The 18,894-nt window shown below is 37.7% G+C and overlaps 1 protein-coding gene across 2 annotated transcripts in view; it reads left to right on the forward strand.

Moving 5' to 3' along the window:
* Window positions 1–18,894, forward strand: part of BRINP3 (BMP/retinoic acid inducible neural specific 3) — a 312,716-nt gene that overhangs the window by 268,516 nt on the left and 25,306 nt on the right. For both annotated transcript variants that reach the window (XM_087960836.1, XM_026669157.2), the window contains exon 7: window positions 852–1,074. In XM_087960836.1, the coding sequence (XP_087816962.1) occupies window positions 852–1,074 (223 nt within the window). The remainder of the gene's footprint in view (window positions 1–851; window positions 1,075–18,894) is intronic.

Genomic DNA, 18,894 nt, shown 5'->3' on the forward strand with positions numbered 1-18,894 from the left:
GCAACTATATGCACTGCAAGTCTCATTCACTTCTGCTTTACTTATATTGAGAGAAAGAGGAAGTATAAAAGCTCTTGTTCTCAGTCTGTAAATAACTTCCACTTTATCTGTCAAAACCCAGATGAGTATTTATATGAGTATGGCAGTTAATTGAAAAATTGGAAACACTACTTCAAATTGTCAGTGTTACAGTCAGTGTTGTTAGATGGATTCATTAAAGCAGGAACTTCATGAAACCCTCTTTCATTTGAAGAAACATTTCCATCTCTGCTTTAATTGAAAAGTAAAAACACCAGCAAAAAAACTTCCTGTCTTGCTCAAAAGTTATAACATTATTCAAATAATCTTTGTGCATTTTGTTTGAATACAGTAAATTTAACAGTCCTTGAATAGTAAGAATTCATGTTGTATAAACCTAATACCACTCATAACACCACCCACTTCTTCACTGCTGTGATGCATTAGAATTAAGTCTTGGGAATGTTTTACTCCAGAGAAAAGCTTTCTGATTTTACTATCTATGAGTTACCAAATGTAAATATACATGGGATTATACATTTAATTAAAACTAACTGGAGAGATTCTGGCAATGAGCTAATTTTCAGTATATCAGATGTGCAACAGTAAAAAGTTGACTTTGGTACATCTGTTAGATTCATGCCACATTAAAACTTTATATAGCCAAAATTAACGATATCATATTTCTTGATGCATCTTCTGCCGTCCATGATAGTGACAAATGAAAGGGATAAAAATGTGTATAAATTGGAGTTGTTGGGGGACTTTTTGGCTGTGCAAGTGATCTTGGAAATGTAATTTTTTTAAAAATACTACATTTTGCCATTTTGCAGATGAATTCAAGTTCTTTATGAAAAGGCTGCCTATGAACTATTTCCTCAACACATCTGCCATTATGCATTTGTGGACAATGGATTCAAATTTTCAGCATCGCTATGTACAACTGGAATCCAGTATGAAACAACTATTTCTTAAGGCACAGAAAATTGTTCATAAGCTCTTTAGCCTCAGTAAGAGGTGTCATAAACAGCCACTCATCAGCTTGCCAAGACAAAGGTAAGTAAACAAGAGTGGGGGCATACAATCAATCTCTCCTACTGGGGTATATTGTGGAGTGTGTGTGTGTGTGTGTGTACATACATACATATATACTAATAAAATAGGAATGAAATAAGAATGAAAGACTAAAATTCATATGAAAGACTAAAATGCATATGAATAAACAAGAGATTTACAGACGTCATAGAGGTTACAATCTCCAAGATATCAGTAATTGATTGTGAATAACTGAATATATTATATGGTTTGAAAAGCATGGGAATTGCTATTAAGCTATAGACAAAGCATGAATATTAGGAACTGTAGACAGCAGGGTAAGTATTTGCCACAGAATAAAATTATGAACTACAGTAAATACTCTTCATGTCAGTAAGTGTCTGATCTAATATAGAAATACTTTAACATTAAAATGAAGGCCTTATTCATAGAGAAATGGCCACTTTAGGTGTGGTGTTAAGTTATAATCTAAAAATGGTTTCAAATTTGAATCAAATTTTATGTTAGTAAAGCTCTTTTGAATGCTATAGTGTAGCATTCAACAAAATTACCCAATCTTTTATAGAGGGTACTGAAGGCCCTTTCCAATAAGTAGTATATGGTATCCCTACACCAATTAACATATACAAAGCTACTAATTTAGTGTGTTTTAGGGAATGAATGGCTTAGTAAATTTTAAAAAAAATATTACAGGTTGAAATGAGAACTGAACTGGTAAGATTTGTTTTGTTCTGATGTGAATCGTTTCCCCAGACTGTTGAACTTTGCTACCTGCTCTTTACATTTCAGACAATTGTTCAAGAATGAGTTGTGTATTTTACCAATCAGGCCTGGAACAACATTGCCAAATCTCCACACTCTTCCAAATCTGTCAAATCTGAATTTAATCCTTGGTGTTTTCTTGGGTTACTTGTAGTTCATTACTTGTCAATGCCAATCACTTACAAATTTATTTTGAATATGTACTGGAATCATTTGGAAAACGAAGTAAAGTCTGAGTAAAATATTCATTTTTACAGCTGCAATTCTTCCAACCCACAACAAATTTTAGCAATAATTATTTCTAAATAAATCTTTATGATTTTTTTTGACAGGTGGATTTCTAACTATTTCACTCTTTTTTGTTCTTTTTGTTAAGCCCTGTTACAGTATTCCATATATTCCATTCATACTACCCAGTTTTAGTTGGGTAACTGAGTACAGGAACAGCAAGCATTTTAAATTTGTAATTTTGATTTGTTAATTTAACCCCTGAGATATTATTTCCTTGACATTTCCTTTTAGCATGAATGGCTCTAATGCCAATAGAAATAAGAGGAGATTCGCCACCCCTTGTCTTTCCTACTTCAGTATAATACACTGGTGTTATAGAGTTCTGTTTACTATTTACTTGGCTTTTTGTTATCTACAAACACTATGAATCCATGTGGGAAATAAATGGGCAACAACTCATCCTTTTCAAAACTTCAAGAATAAAACTCCATTCTCAGAGGCTTTTTCTGCATCAAGAAAGATCATAATCACTTTTTATTATTATTATTTATCTTATTGATGACTTCCAGTATGTGTCTAGTGTTGTCTCTCATGTAAGTCTTCTGAATATATCATTTCATTTAAAAAATCATTTATTCCCTTTGCGAGTACAGCATGATAATTACATTTGTGAAGTCTGAATAAAACAAAGTCGTATAATTTTTGAATGGCCTTCCTGGCTAAATTAATATGGACCAGATAACGAGATGAAGTATGACCTATAGGGCTGTTATTTTAGGGCACTCCTTCAGTTTTGGGGAATCTATTTCCTACTTAGTTTTTCCTAATAGATTTTATTCAGCAGATTAAGAGTTCTGTTCCTGTTCCTTTTCTTAATCATGGAATTATTCTGAAATTATTTCCAATCCATTTCCTGACAGTTGCCATAGGACATGTCTATATTTCTTCTGAGTAATGAAACAACAAGATTGAGTATTTATGTGTTTCTACTATTTTCTAATGTGATTGTGTGTGTGTGTGTATGAGAGAGAGAGAGAGAGAGACAGACAGACAGACAAACAGACAGACAGACAGACAGACAGACAGACAGACAGACAAAAGGACAAAATCAGATAAATAAATAAATACATAAATAAAAATGATTTTACTATTATTGTTATATGTTAATACTTCTGTTTCTGTCAACATGTAACAGTAACAATACTGTAACAAAAATTCATTTATGTATTTATTTATGTTTTTAGTATATCTTGTTTTTATGATTAATAAAAACAAAACAGATACTAAATAAATAAATAAATAAATAAATAAATAAATTAATAAATTAAAAGCAACTTACCAAAAATTAGGCAGGCAAGTTGGCTGGTCAGCTACACCAGGGTCCTCGGTCAGGATTAGTCTTTGGAGCTTGCTGTGGTGAGGACAGCTGGATGGCCCAAGAGTCAGCACTCGACTAGGACTAGCGGCAGCGGTAGGTGACTGGCAGGGCTTACTGCTTGCCTCTTCACTCACCAATCGATGGTGGAAGGCCAGGTAGCAACAACGGTGCGTTGGGCTATGGGAGAAGATGGTGGCCAAGCAAAGATGGTGGCCAGCCAAAGATGGCAGCTGGGTGAGGCAGGTAGCAAGGGCAGCTGGGTGGCCTGGGAGTTGGCACTCGACCGTGGCAGTGGTGGCAGGAGGAGTTAGGTGGCCAGCGGGGCTTGCTTGCCTCCTTACTCACCAATCGGTGGTGGAAGGCTAGGCAGCAATGGTGCGGTGGGCCATGGGGGGGGGGAGATGGCAGCCAGTGAGGCAGGCAGCTTTGGTGAGGGTGGCTTGGCAGTCCGGGAGTCATCGGGATTCAACCGGGGCTGGTGGTAGTGACAAGTAGGTGACTGGGGCTTGCTTGGAGGTCTCACTTACTAATCCGCATCTTCAGCAATGGCAGCCAGGTGAGGGAGGCAGGCCGGGTGAGGCAGGCTGGGCAAGTGAGGCTGGGCAGGCGAGGGCGGCTGGCAGTGGCAGTGACCGGGACTTGCAGAGCTCTCACTCACCCAGATCAGGCAGGGTGGTGGAAGGCAGGCAGCAATAGTTGGCTGGCTGACACTGCTGCTGCTACTGCTGCTGCAAGCCAGCGATGGCAGTGGATGGGAAAAGGCGGAAAGTGATGTAGTATAAGGAGTGACTGGGCAGATCAGGGCGGGCAGGGGAAAAATGTCATCAGTAATTGTCATCCATGTGTGTGATGTCGCACAAGCGCGATAAGGACTGACTGGGCAGGGAATGGAGGAGCGGGCAGAGATGGGCGGGTCCAGCCAGGGGCTTGTTTTACTAGTTCTCCAAACTACCAGGTATCATAACAATCGGTTCAACTGTACCAGTGCGAATCGGTAGAATCCCACTCCTGCTTATATCTCTTGTGTTAAGGGGGAAGGGGGAATCAGCACTGTTAGAAAAAGAAGAGGAAACTGCAACACCAAGATCTCTTGGAAATCAATGTCTGTCCTCCTCAACCTGCACAATCTAGTGTGTGTAAATTTCATGAACCAATAATTGAACTAATTTCCATTATGGCCATGCTATATCCAAGTTAAACTGCCCAGGAAGGAGAGAGCTTTCATTTTTTTACTTATGAGTGATAAGGGAGGTAATGCTATGATTTAAAAGTGGAATTAAAGCTTTTCAAAATGATAAAATGAATTCAAATAAATAATAAAGCAAAAAAGACGCACTCCTATGGAAAGTTTTCATATTGATTCAACATTTAATCTGAATTTAAGAGGAAGTTAAAGAATTTAAGAAGACTCTTTAGTGTCTAATCAGAAACAGATCTGCTTTCCTGACTGTGACTGTCTCTCTAGCTTCAAAATACAAGACAGCATTTGGGAACAAGGTGAAATATGCTTTAGGTTCTCCTTCATGTCATTTCAGGCTACAATATATCCCAGATGGATTTTCTAATGATGCTGGTTCCCCAAAGGGAAAAAAAAACCAATGATAGCATTTAAGTTCTGGTGGGTAACTTTAAATATGTGTTATGATAAAGTGAAAGATCTATTTCAAAAGTGCTTTATACTTGATAGAAGTCCATAAATTACTGATGCTACATTTCTCTTAAATTATCCTTAGTGCTGATTTCCCAGATTCAGTTAGCCACTTTCCAAGAAAGAAGAAGAGAGGAAAGGAAAAGCAGTCAATACCCTAGACTACTCTCTTTATAATCATGGTTCATCTATTATGATTCCATCCAGTGTCCACTGAACCTATTCACAGTAATGGTAAAAAGAATATTCCTTGAAACTATGTCAAGCTAAAATGTAATTCAGCTTACCACAGTGATTCTGCAGAGGGATTGAAAGCTACATTATGGGAACCATACATTCAAATCAAAAGCATATTTATTTTTCTTATACAAAATAGCAAACCTATGAAATGACTAATATAAATTTGAAAACTTTATATGAGAAGATGTCCTCCCTAACTGATCCCCTTGCCCTGGTTTCAAAGTAAATACCAACCTGAAGCTATCACTGCAAATTTCCATATTCTCTAGCAGTGATAATAGACAAGTATCTTCCCAAGTGTGCTCCAGAGGTCTTTGAGATGCCAGATCAGCTTAAGCCTTGTTGAATGTGAACTATGTGCCTTAGAACATTGTCCCTTGTTTAAATTGTAATACTTTTTTATAACTTTTCATCATTTCTTCCTCAAACTCTAGACAATATAATTGTCAAATCTCATTAAACACAAAATACTTTTAGCTAGCTTGAGATCATTGTACAAGGCAGTTAGCTGAAAGCATCAACAAAAAGACACATTTGAAAAATATGAACAACCATGTAGACAGTTGATGTTTCCATTTAGATCCGGTCACAAATAATCTTTTTTAAAAAGTGTGTTTCTGGCAATATTTTACAAACTGAATTTACAATTCCTGCATAAAGTGAAGTAGTAGATTAAAGTTCTGAATTTTGCTCACTGAGGTACAAATGTCTACAAATTATAATGAGGTTGAAATTCTCATGAATCTTTACATTTTATTCGTATGAGAATAATAAGTGTTTTTAATGTTAAGTTTTTTCAGCTATGGCAATTCATTTTTTTTCCTAAAATAATTTCCCCAAATTACTGTTGTTATTGTTGTTGTTACTTTGGAACCATGAGCAGGTAAAAAAGAAAAATTAAAATTGCTTTAAGTAGTAAAATGAATGAACTTAATTTGTAAAATTAAGGAACTGATGAAGACTTTTTCATTCTCACATTTGTTAAGAAGATTGACATATTGATGTTGTTTTAATCCTGAGTTGACCAAAAGTAGGAAAATTATATGGAGATAAAAATGAAAGTGGTAATCATAAGCAATTCTACTTATTCAGAAAAGCATATAACATAAAGGAAATGATTGTTTACATTTGGATATTTTTTCCAGATATAATTCTAAAATAAAGTTGAACCTTTTCTGTTTTAGCTCCTTAATGTGCCGGATAGGGTAAAACTTGTGTAAATCACAATTATCTGAAATAGAAAGATTATTCCTTCTTCTCTGTCTTGTTGCTATTCCTTTATGAGCTATATTTACTAAAAGTGATGGGGAAAACAACAGGAAATTGTTTCAGAGGGGGGTTGTTTGCAAGTTTTTGCAGGAACAGGACAAAACCATTCTTAGTTGTCCAACTCAGTGTATTGGCCCCATTATTAGTTTAAGTTTTAGTTTATTCTACATCACATAGCATATATACCTCTCTGGTATCACCAGGGGTGGGATTCTACAGGTTCGCACCTATTCGCTAGAACCGGTTGTTATGTTAATATTCTAAGCAGTTCAGAGAACCAGTTGTTAGAAGAAATTACTGGCCTAATCCTGTAAGGAAGGCAGGAAGGAAACATTCTGGTGTTGCTTACAGAAACTGCCTCTCCATTAACTCTTATTACATTCTTGGCAAGACTATACTTCCTGTCTCTGGAACTTCTCTGGAGTTTTTTTCCCTCCTTTGTTGGTACTTTGCTTGTGTGGAGTGACCATTCAAAGTTATAATGGCACTGAAAAAAGTGACTTATGACCATTTTTCACACTTATGACTGTTGCAGCATCCCCACAGTCATGAGAGTCCAGGCGAGGAGATGCATGCCTTGATGTGATTATTCTATTGCAGTAGAATAAAGTATTAACATCGAACCTCAACTTTTTACTTTTCCATAATAGTATAAACTAGACATTTTATAATGTCATGCCCCTGGTGGAGACTGACTCTGAGGAAGAGGAGCCAACAGGGAGTGGGAGTGTGGCTCCAGAAGTGGTGGAGGAGGCTGGGGAAGGGCAGAGGCCAGCTAAGCAATCAGAGGAGGATCCAGGCCCATCCCTTATCCATCCTAGGTCACGCAGGGAGGAGAGGATCAGGGAAAAGTGAGGTCTACTCAGGAGGAGATAACCATGATCCTCCTCGTGGCTTGCAGCTGGGAGCTATGTATATAAGTTTGTAACTGCGTAGTCAGAATTGCTGGAGTTAAAGTTTAGTGTTTACTTTGAAAGAGGTTTATCTTTGCTGACGTTCTTCCCATGGACTCTCCTCGGTTATCTTCCTGGAATGTATGATTAGTTATCTTGTCTTGCTTCGGAACTCTCGTCAATGCGGTTTGTTTTGGTTTTCTTTTTGCCTCATTATTTACTTTTGTGACTTTAAACTGTGCCTAATAAAACAGTGAAGTTAAGTTGAAGGCATTACCAGACTTTAATGTATGTTTTGGGTTATTTGGAGAGATTACAGGTCATCATATATAATGACAAATCAATCTAATCAGTAAAACCATATATATATATATATATATATATATATATATATATATATATATATATATATATATATATATATATATATATATGGATGTTTGGTTATTTGGGTTTTCTCCCGCGTAAGATTCAAAGTATCTAGGCAACGTTTCGGCGAGGTCCCACTCGCCATCTTCAGGCTGGTGCTTTCGGCTTAGTGCCAGTGCAAGCAGTGTGTGACCGGAGCTGCCATCTCTCTATATATACAAGTGGTGGGGATGGTGTGCTGGGCTGGTTGGCTGTGCTGCAGCCTCTTGATTGGTTGATGGAGTTGATGTTGGTATAATGGGCTGTGTAATGGCCTTTTGTTGTAGAGATATCCTGGATCTTGTGCTGTCATCTCCTGGGTCGTTAGCCTCTTGTGTTTTAACGGCTTGGGTAATGGGTTGTGTGATGGGCTTGTGAGTTCTTTTGTTGTGGTATCCTGGGTCTTGCGTTGTAATCTCCTGGGTCGTTTGTGTTTTGATCTCTTTTCGATTAGCCTCCTGTGTAGTAACAGCTTGGGTAATGGGTTGTGTGATGACCTTGTGAGATTTATTGCTGTGGTATCCTTGGTCTTGTGCTGTGATATCCTGGGTCATTTGCTGTGTTGTGACTTCTTGAGTTCTTGAGGTGTAATTTCTTGAGTTTTCTGATGTGATGTCCTGAGCGGGTGGCTGTGATGTAGCATTTTGGGTTTTTAATATGGCTTTGAGTTTGGGGTCTGGGTCTGTGTTCGTTTGGCTTCAAGTTCGTGGTCGTGCCACATCTTCATGGTGGGGGCAGTTCGCTTCATGTATGGTTCAGAGGAGTTTGAAGTGGGTAGTGATGCAGCTGCAGTGCGGCTTCTGGTCTGTGGTCGTGTCTCATCTTCTGTGTGGGTGTGAGTCTGATTTTTACGTGGAAGTGTGGTGGTGGCATCTTGTGTGGCCCTCATGGGTGTGGGTCTGGTGTCATTTATCATGTTGGGTACTCGTCTGTTCATGAGGGCGGGTTTCCAAATGGCTGGTAAGCGGGAGGTGTCATCTCTTTTATTCATGCTGTGTGGGCGTTTTTCTATCTCTATGGCTTCTCTGATTATTCTGCTGCTGTGGTGTTCAGTTTTGGCGATAGTTCTGGTATTTTTAAAGTCAATCTCATGTCCTGTGGCTTTGAGGTGTTGGACCAGGGAAGAGGTTGGTTCTTCTTTTTGATTGAGTTCTTATGTTCTTCAACGCGTGCACTTATTCTTCTGTTAGTTTGTCCAATGTATGTGGTGAGGCAGGCAGTGCAGGGGATTTCATATACTCCTTGGTTTTCTAACTCGATTTTGTCTTTAGGGTTTCTTAGGATGGTGGATATTTTTCTGTTTGTGCAGAATGCTGTTTTAATGTTGTGTTTTTGGAGGATCTTGCTGATTTTGTCTGTAGTGCCTTTTATATATGGGAGGAGGGCTTTGCCGTTCTCTTGTTCTCTGTCTTGGATTTTGGTTGGGGTTTCTTTTTGGATTAGGTGGATGATCTTCTTTCTTTGAAATCCATTGGCTGTTAGTACGTTGGTGAGAGTGTTTAGTTCGGTTTTTAGGTGTTGTTCATCAGCTAAGCATTTTGTTCTGGAGATGAGTGTCTCAGCTACGGAATTGATCTGTGCTGGGTGGTGGTGTGAGAGTGCGTGTAGATAGCGGTTTGTATGTGTTTTCTTTTGGTAGATGGTGTGTCCTAGGGAGCCATTGGGTTTTTTGTATACCAAGACATCTAGGAAGGGAAGTTGATTGTTAGCTTCTGTTTCCATGGTGAATTGTATTTTGGGGTGTAGGCTGTTGAGGTGTGTGAGGAAGTTGTTCAGTTTTTCTTTCCCGTGTGGCCAGATTATGAAGGTGTCATCTACGTATCTGAGCCAGAGTTTGGGTTTGTGATCATATTTTTCTAGAGCTTGTGTTTCAAAGTGTTCCATGTAGAGGTTTGCGATGACAGGTGAGAGGGTGATCCCGTGGGTGCTCCTTCTATTTGTTTGTATTTTTGTCCATTGTAGGTGAAGTATGTATTGATAGACAGTGGTTGGTCAGATCTAGGATGTGCTTGGGGGGGTTGTATTTGTTTTGGATGGCTGCCAACCTACTCCTAGACCCCACATACAAACCCCTAAACACAGACCCCACCACCTACCTAGAAAAAACCACCAGATCCAAAATAAAAGCCTCCCCCATCAGTGAAGAAATCCAGCAAAGAATCATACCCAGAGAGAAATCATCCAGATGCCCTAAGCTTTATGGTCTCCCCAAGATACACAAAGAAGGAACTCCACTTAGACCAATAGTCAGCTCCATAGGCTCACCTCTACAAAACCTAGCCAAATTTCTCGCCAAACAACTACAGCCCTATGCAGAATCCATCAACTCACATGTAAGAAACTCATTCCAGTTCATCGAGATCATAAAGAAACAAAACTTACAACCCAGCGACCTACTAGTTAGCTTCGATGTCATATCCCTCTTCACCCAAGTGCCAATAAAAGAAGCCTTGACAGCCATCCAAAACAAATACAACCCCCAAGCACATCCTAGATCTGACCAACCACTGTCTATCCAATACATACTTCACCTACAATGGACAAAAATACAAACAAATAGAAGGAGCACCCACGGATCACCCCTCTCACCTGTCATCGCAAACCTCTACATGGAACACTTTGAAACACAAGCTCTAGAAAAATATGATCACAACCCAAACTCTGGCTCAGATACGTAGATGACACCTTCATAATCTGGCCACACGGGAAAGAAAAACTGAACAACTTCCTCACACACCTCAACAGCCTACACCCCAAAATACAATTCACCATGGAAACAGAAGCTAACAATCAACTTCCTTCCTAGATGTCTTGGTATACAAAAACCCAATGGCTCCCTAGGACACACCATCTACCAAAAGAAAACACATACAAACCGCTATCTACACGCACTCACACCACCACCCAGCACAGATCAATTCCGTAGCTGAGACACTCATCTCCAGAACAAAATGCTTAGCTGATGAACAACACCTAAAACCGAACTAAACACTCTCACCAACGTACTAACAGCCAATGGATTTCAAAGAAAGAAGATCATCCACCTAATCCAAAAAGAAACCCCAACCAAAATCCAAGACAGAGAACAAGAGAACGGCAAAGCCCTCCTCCCATATATAAAAGGCACTACAGACAAATCAGCAAGATCCTCCAAAAACACAACATTAAAACAGCATTCTGCACAAACAGAAAAATATCCACCATCCTAAGAAACCCTAAAGACAAAATCGAGTTAGAAAACCAAGGAGTATATGAAATCCCCTGCACTGCCTGCCTCACCACATACATTGGACAAACTAACAGAAGAATAAGTGCACGCGTTGAAGAACATAAGAACTCAATCAAAAAAGAAGAACCAACCTCTTCCCTGGTCCAACACCTCAAAGCCACAGGACATGAGATTGACTTTAAAAATACCAGAACTATCGCCAAAACTGAACACCACAGCAGCAGAATAATCAGAGAAGCCATAGAGATAGAAAAACGCCCACACAGCATGAATAAAAGAGATGACACCTCCCGCTTACCAGCCATTTGGAAACCCGCCCTCATGAACAGACGAGTACCCAACATGATAAATGACACCAGACCCACACCCATGAGGGCCACACAAGATGCCACCACCACACTTCCACGTAAAAATCAGACTCACACCCACACAGAAGATGAGACACGACCACAGACCAGAAGCCGCACTGCAGCTGCATCACTACCCACTTCAAACTCCTCTGAACCATACATGAAGCGAACTGACCCCCACCATGAAGATGTGGCACGACCACGAACTCGAAGCCAAACGAACACAGACCCAGACCCCAAACTCAAAGCCATATTAAAAACCCAAAATGCTACATCACAGCCACCCGCTCAGGACATCACATCAGAAAACTCAAGAAATTACACCTCAAGAACTCAAGAAGTCACAACACAGCAAATGACCCAGGATATCACAGCACAAGACCAAGGATACCACAGCAATAAATCTCACAAGGTCATCACACAACCCATTACCCAAGCTGTTACTACACAGGAGGCTAATCGAAAAGAGATCAAAACACAAACGACCCAGGAGATTACAACGCAAGACCCAGGATACCACAACAAAAGAACTCACAAGCCCATCACACAACCCATTACCCAAGCCGTTAAAACACAAGAGGCTAACGACCCAGGAGATGACAGCACAAGATCCAGGATATCTCTACAACAAAAGGCCATTACACAGCCCATTATACCAACATCAACTCCATCAACCAATCAAGAGGCTGCAGCACAGCCAACCAGCCCAGCACACCATCCCCCACCACTTGTATATATAGAGAGATGGCAGCTCCGGTCACACACTGCTTGCACTGGCACTAAGCCGAAAGCACCAGCCTGAAGATGGCGAGTGGGACCTCGCCGAAATGTTGCCTAGATACTTTGAAGAAAACATATATATATATATATATATATATATATATATATATATATATATATATATATATATATATATATATATATATATATATATATATATATAAAATTTAATATAATTTTTCTTTGATCAAAATGGTCAGATTAGCCATCTCCACCAACTGGAATCAGAATTTCTCTTGCTAAACAAGATAGGCGTTAAGTGTGCCATGTTGCAACCTATTTTGCTAAATTAAGCAAATTACTGCAATCATATCATTAAGTGAATCATACAGTTGTTAAGCAAATCTTGCTTCCCTCATGACATTTCCTAAGAGGTTGCAAATGGTGAGCCTGGGATACTACAACCATCGTAAATACATGCTGATTGCCAAGAGCCTGAATTTTAATCGTGTGACCATTGGGATGCTACAACATTCATAAGTGCCAGAGCCAGTTATAAGTCACTTATGTCAATGCAGTTGTGACTCGTAATAGTTGCTAACATATGGCTGTAAGTTGAGGACTAGAGGTAATAGTCTCCTTTTTGACTTCTTGTCATAGTTGGAATTTTTATTATATTTTGAATTTCAAATTAAAATGGCGAAAAAAACAATCAACACTAACTTCACTGATTAAAAATTCTTGCAGTATTTCCTATCAGTCACACATTGCATAATGTTCACTTTTCATTTTTCAAATGGTTTAGCAAAGATGTGGATTTTTTAATATGGAAAAAAAGGACAAGTCTGAGAACACTCACTGTGACATGGCAGTATATTATGTCTTCCTTTAAAAAAAAAAACTATCACTCAACAATGATTACCATCACTGCAATACAATATGTCATTTTAGGCAAATTCTATGAAGATAAAATGGTGGCTGTGACAGAAGTTATTATTGTTTGTAAGTTTTATAAACTAAATTTTTAATGTTACAGCTACAAATATTACTCTTATCTCTGAAAATCCATGAAACTGGACTCTGTAACGTGAACAATGGTACAAATTTGGAGGGAGGTTTAGGTCACTGTAATTTATTTTACATAATTACCAGCAAATATAATACAGAAAAGTACAAAAGCCATTTTCCTTTAATAGACAGCGAAGTAACAAGAAATATGTGTGCATGCAGAAGTAAATATCACATTTAATCTATATTTATCCCAAGTATTTTGTGATTAATTCTGTTAAATAAGAACTATGGTTGCTAAGCTCATTAAATGTAGCTACTACATCATTAATAATTTGTGCTCAGGGATGTGTGTTTTCAAAAAGACACTATTTTCATATATCCACAGGATACACACACACACACACACACACACACACACACACACACTAATATGTTATTTCCCCTTGGAATGAATTGCAAATGTACCTTCTATAAGAAAATACATTTGTGAAGTCATTTTATTTATTTCATCCGATCTATAACACTCTGTCCAAGAATGGATATTAACAGGAAGGTTTTTTTTATCTGTTTACCAACCCAGACATAATAACAAAAGAAGAAATTTTAAGAATCTATAGTTTAGACATTTTTTTAAAAAAAGCCAGTCACAATTAGCAACACTGTCATGGTTTGTTTTAACTTAGAATAGTTAGTTCTAAGTAAAGAACAGTAAAATGAACATTATGGGTGATGAAGTAAAGAAAAGAACAAAAAAGATGACTTGCCTAAGGCTATCAGTAAGAGACTCAAAATATTTTCTTCGTTCTAGTTTGTATGAAAGATGATATTACCATGTTATCCAGACTAATATGCATCTTATGCCATGAGAATGTCATAGAGCCAGTTTGGTCTAGTGATTGGGCATCAGGCTAGAAAACTATGTTCTTAGTCATGAAACCAACTGAGTGATCTTGGGCTAGTCACACTCTTAGCCCAATTCACTTCAGAGTTGCTGTCATAGGGAAAAAATGGGAAAGTATTAGATATATTCACTGCTTTGAGTTGTGTATGGAAATAATGAAGACTAATCCACCCCTGGAGAGATGAGAGAGAGAGAGAGAGAGAGAGAGAGAGAGAGAGAGAGAGAGAGAGAGAGAGATGATGGTAGGTGGTGACATTCTCTGCTGATTTTCAGTAGGGGAACAAATAAAGTTAACTTGCAAAAATGAAAGCAAAACCAAGAATTTCCTGGTTCTTTAACAGAAAAATGCCCCTTCCCAACTTGTTTTTTGGCTACCAGGAATAAGAGAAATAAGAGTCTTCCAAGGATTGCTTGCTTAAGAGTTTCAAACTTTGTTGTTATTTTTGGTTCAGTGCTATCTGAAGGTCACAATGCAAGTAAAAATATATATTTTAACCCAGCTGCAATTTCTTTTAAACAGAAGAATTTATTAAGAATTGATAGTTCAGGCTAAATAAGATTGCACTTTGCATGGTATGCTAAGGTAATAAAATGCAATCCTACCGACTGATACCATTTGCACATCTAAATGTAGTAAGAGAATTAAAAGGCACCTTAGTATTTATAATACCTAAATATGTAGCGTTTTTAAATGGTTTACTATGCTTGATAAACTTATTCTGCCTATATTCTGATGATTAGCAGAATGAGTTTGGTCCATTGCTGAATTCAATGTGCCATCTCTGGAAAATAATTTGCATAAACTCATCACTATGCAGTTGAAATAGCTTGCAATAAGGGACATCAATTGGTGCCAAGTCTAGGCAGCACAATTTGTGGATGAGTAAAATAAAAGCCAATAACATTTATTTTGAAATGAGACAATGTAAACATAATAATGGAATACTGGAGCAAATTGTATTTTCCTCGGCACCATCTTGGCAAATAACTGCAAATCCAATTATTCAAAACAAGTGAATAAAATTCCAAAGAAGTGAATAAAAAAGGATAATGTTTTATAAATAAGGTTATAGACAAGCCGTGTTCAATTCAGCAAATGCCAATATTTGGATTTAGAAAAGCGCTCAAAGCAAAATGCTTTGGAGATTCATAGGCTCTCTGCTCAAGGAAAAGCTTTTAGTGATATCTTTGATTTTAGGCGATAATAGATTACTCATTTTTGTCCTTCCTAGATGAAGCAAAAAAGAATGAAAACAATTTCTTTGTTTTCCCCATATGACTTCCCTGAATTTTATAGTTTGCAACTTTATACTGTAGGCAGGCATTTAAGGTTGCAGAACTTAAATACTTGCTTACAAGTAGCTGTCCTTTGGAAACATTTGAACTTAGTTTTGAATGTACAGTAAATGCAATATTTTAAGAATAACTGCTCAGAGCAAGTTCTTCAAAGTAGGAAATAGACTCATTATCATAGTATGCCCTTTCTGTTTGTGTCGGTGTATTCATATACTGGCTTCTCTGTGTTATGTGGGTCAGTGTTATTTAAAATTTGAGCATGTAAGGAAGAATGCTGATAAGCTTGTTCATTTAATAATATAGTCATCCATCAATAAAAATGGAAAAATCAGAAACAATTGCAAAATATTACATAACTTGAATTAAAGTGATGAAATGGATTTTATCATCCCTTTTCAGTCAGGATATTGACTGAATATTTGTGATGAAATGGATTTTATCATCCCTTTTCAGTCATGATTCGGACTGGGCCACAGTACCCAGACAATATTAGTCACACTTGTGTATTACCTATGGAAGGATGGTGGGGACTGTCCATCTTGGCTCTTTTGGATCCATCAATGGCTTTTGACATCATTTACCATGGTATCTTGTTGGACAGGCTCCTGGGATTGGGAGTGGGAGGCAATGTTCTGCAATAGTTAAACTCCTTTCTCCACGGCTAAGTTCCAGTCAATGCTTAATTGGGGAGGAGAAATCCACCCTAAGCCTCTATTATGTGGGATGCATTAGGACTCAGTTCTCTCTGCCCTCCTATTTAACATCTATTGAAGCCACTGGGAGAGGTCATCTGCCAGCATAAGGTTTAGTATCAGTATGCTGTTGATTCCTAATGATGCATCTCTACCCCATGTAGGGCAAGTGATGATATTCAGGAACTGGCTCAGTGCCCAGAAGCTATAATGATCTGGATGGGTAGAAATGAGTTGCAACACAACTCTAACAAAGATGTATTGTTAATTGATTAATTAATGAAATTTTTAATATTAAAATATTAAATTCATTAAAACATTAATTTAAGTGGATGGGTTGATTATTATCACTGCCTGTTTTAAAAGCTTGGATCAAAGGCAGACCATTTGTGCAACTGAACTTTGCAGCTTTCACTGCCACTATGTGCAAAATATTAAGCCTCATAGTCATAATAAAATGTGATCTCATGTATCATTTCCTATCTACAAACTGGCACAGTAATGAACAAAGAAAGTTCAGATGTTCAGTACATTGAATCACACTTTAAAATGTTGGCTTTGTTTTGTTTTAAAACTGGCTTTCATCATGCAGGAGCATGTGGGAGCTCACCATGGATTTTTAGGTTTAAATGCAAACAAGCATCCCCAATTATAAATCAGAGAGTTTAATTTCACAGAGCAGGTACACACCAGGAAGCCAGTTCCTACCCAAAGGAATGTTGATAAGATAAAAGAATTACAGAAAAAGTAAAGGTCAGTTCCACTGTGGTTACTCTTTTTAACAAAAGGACTTACCATGTAAAACAATCAAACATGGGAAGGCAAGGGATGAAGAATAAGAATCTCAAGGCTATATTTTTAATTAAGCTAAAAATCAAAGACATTTAAGAGAGCTCACTTTCAGGCCAGAGGCAACATAAATTAAATAAATGCACAGATAATTTCTTGATCTAATCTGACACTTTCAAGATTTAAATATCTATATTTTTAGACAGATGTATTGAACATCTGCTCTGATGCACACCCCCTTATATATGAATGCATTTTTTTGTTTGTTGATTAGTTATATTGGGACAAACTATTTTCATAGCATTGTGTTCAGTCGGAGAAGCAGCTGGCATGGCACTTTATCAAGAGATCTGTAATTTTAAAGACAGAAGATGGAAGTTGTTGTTGATTCTACTTGCTCAAATTTCAAATCATGTTAATAAGAAATGCCACTAAAATAGGAAGAACATATCTAGAAATTCAAATATCCAGCAACTTACTAGAAGGACCTCTTTGCAGCCATCTGCTGATACTTCAGAATTTTGCAGTTCAGGTATAGCAAGTCTTCAAATTAATTTTGATTTCTGGTTATTTTGCACTCATATCTATCCAGTTCTGTTGTCAACAACACCAAAATAGTGTGAGATTTTCAGAGATTTTTTTCCCCATCTAGGCATGGTATTATATGTAGATCTCCCATCCAAGTATTAACCATGTTTTACTCTATTTAGGTTTTGAGCGCAGGAAAGGCAAACAGTTGCTGCTCCCTTTGAAATTAGATATAGCAGACTTATTAATCCATAGTACATGAGACTGTTTCCCTTTGTTCCATAAAAAAATAAATATATACCTAAATAATCTCTTGCAGACTCATACACCATTGCATTTCTAATTTGGCAGCCCATTCATTATGTTAGCATAATTAAACATTTTCAAGTAAATTGTAAAATGAATTTCATTAAAAAAAACATTTAAACATTGCACAAAGACAGAGCACTTATCTATGTGCAAGATTGTGAAGCTTCATTTACTCATAATCCATTAGTGATTTTTCCAATTTCATTAAATGCTTTCCAAGGTCAAATAACTATAGCTATTTGTTAGCTAGCTCATAACAGTCGAGGAGAGGCATGTTTCAGATTTTTAAAGCTGATTCTGAGCTGTAGCCAAAGCAAAGTGTGAACCATCTTGAATTAAACTGATAGCATCTTCCCAAACAAGTACAGTATTTCAACCTCATCTTGTCTTCACTGCAATTAGAAACAGCAACATTGAATTGAAATTGGATTGGTTGATATAGGTGTGACCATTTAATCTATGAAGTATCTAAGTCCTTGAGGTTATGGTTGTCCCAAAGGTACATTTTCAAGAAGCAACTGGACTTTCTTGTTCTTTCTTTGAAGATGTTTTACTTGTCATCCAAGAAATTTCTTCAGCTCTGACTGGATGCTGGGGAATGGAAGACAGCTGCAAAAGGGTGCGGAGCCTTCTTGGAACTGTTGAAAGGACTATGTTGTAGACAGGAGATGAAGTTGTATCCTCTCCCTCTGTGGAGGGAGGGCTCTTCAATTTTGACATAGATGGTGTTTTTGATTCCTCTCTCAAACCAGCAGTCCTCTCTGTCCAAAAGGTGGACCATTGAGAGGAGAAAAGGATGAAAATCAGAAATGCCAGTCTCCAACAAAAAATATTAATCCAAAGTCATGGGACCATGGGACACTGCCAATGGCCATGCATTCAGGTTGGTTGTTGAGCACCCCAAATGAGTTCACATGACTGCAAGGGGGCAGCCATTGGAACTTTGAATCTGTGTTCTAAGTACTTTTTATTTTGGGGGGCTCTGCTGTATCTTAAAATGCTTACTAAGGACTAGAGATTTTGAAATATTAAATTCTGCTTTTTTTTTCTTCAGATAGCTATTGTTGCTACATAATTGAGCAATTAGGTGGACACAGGATTACAGCCAAACTGGGCCACTTTAGAAACAAAATATGATACCAATACATTTCAGCGAAAACCTATTT

The sequence above is a fragment of the Notechis scutatus genome, chromosome 3 (genome assembly GCF_049901735.1).
Source record: "Notechis scutatus isolate UNSWTSFEM ecotype Mainland chromosome 3, rNotScu1.2, whole genome shotgun sequence".
Lineage (NCBI taxonomy): Eukaryota > Metazoa > Chordata > Lepidosauria > Squamata > Elapidae > Notechis > Notechis scutatus.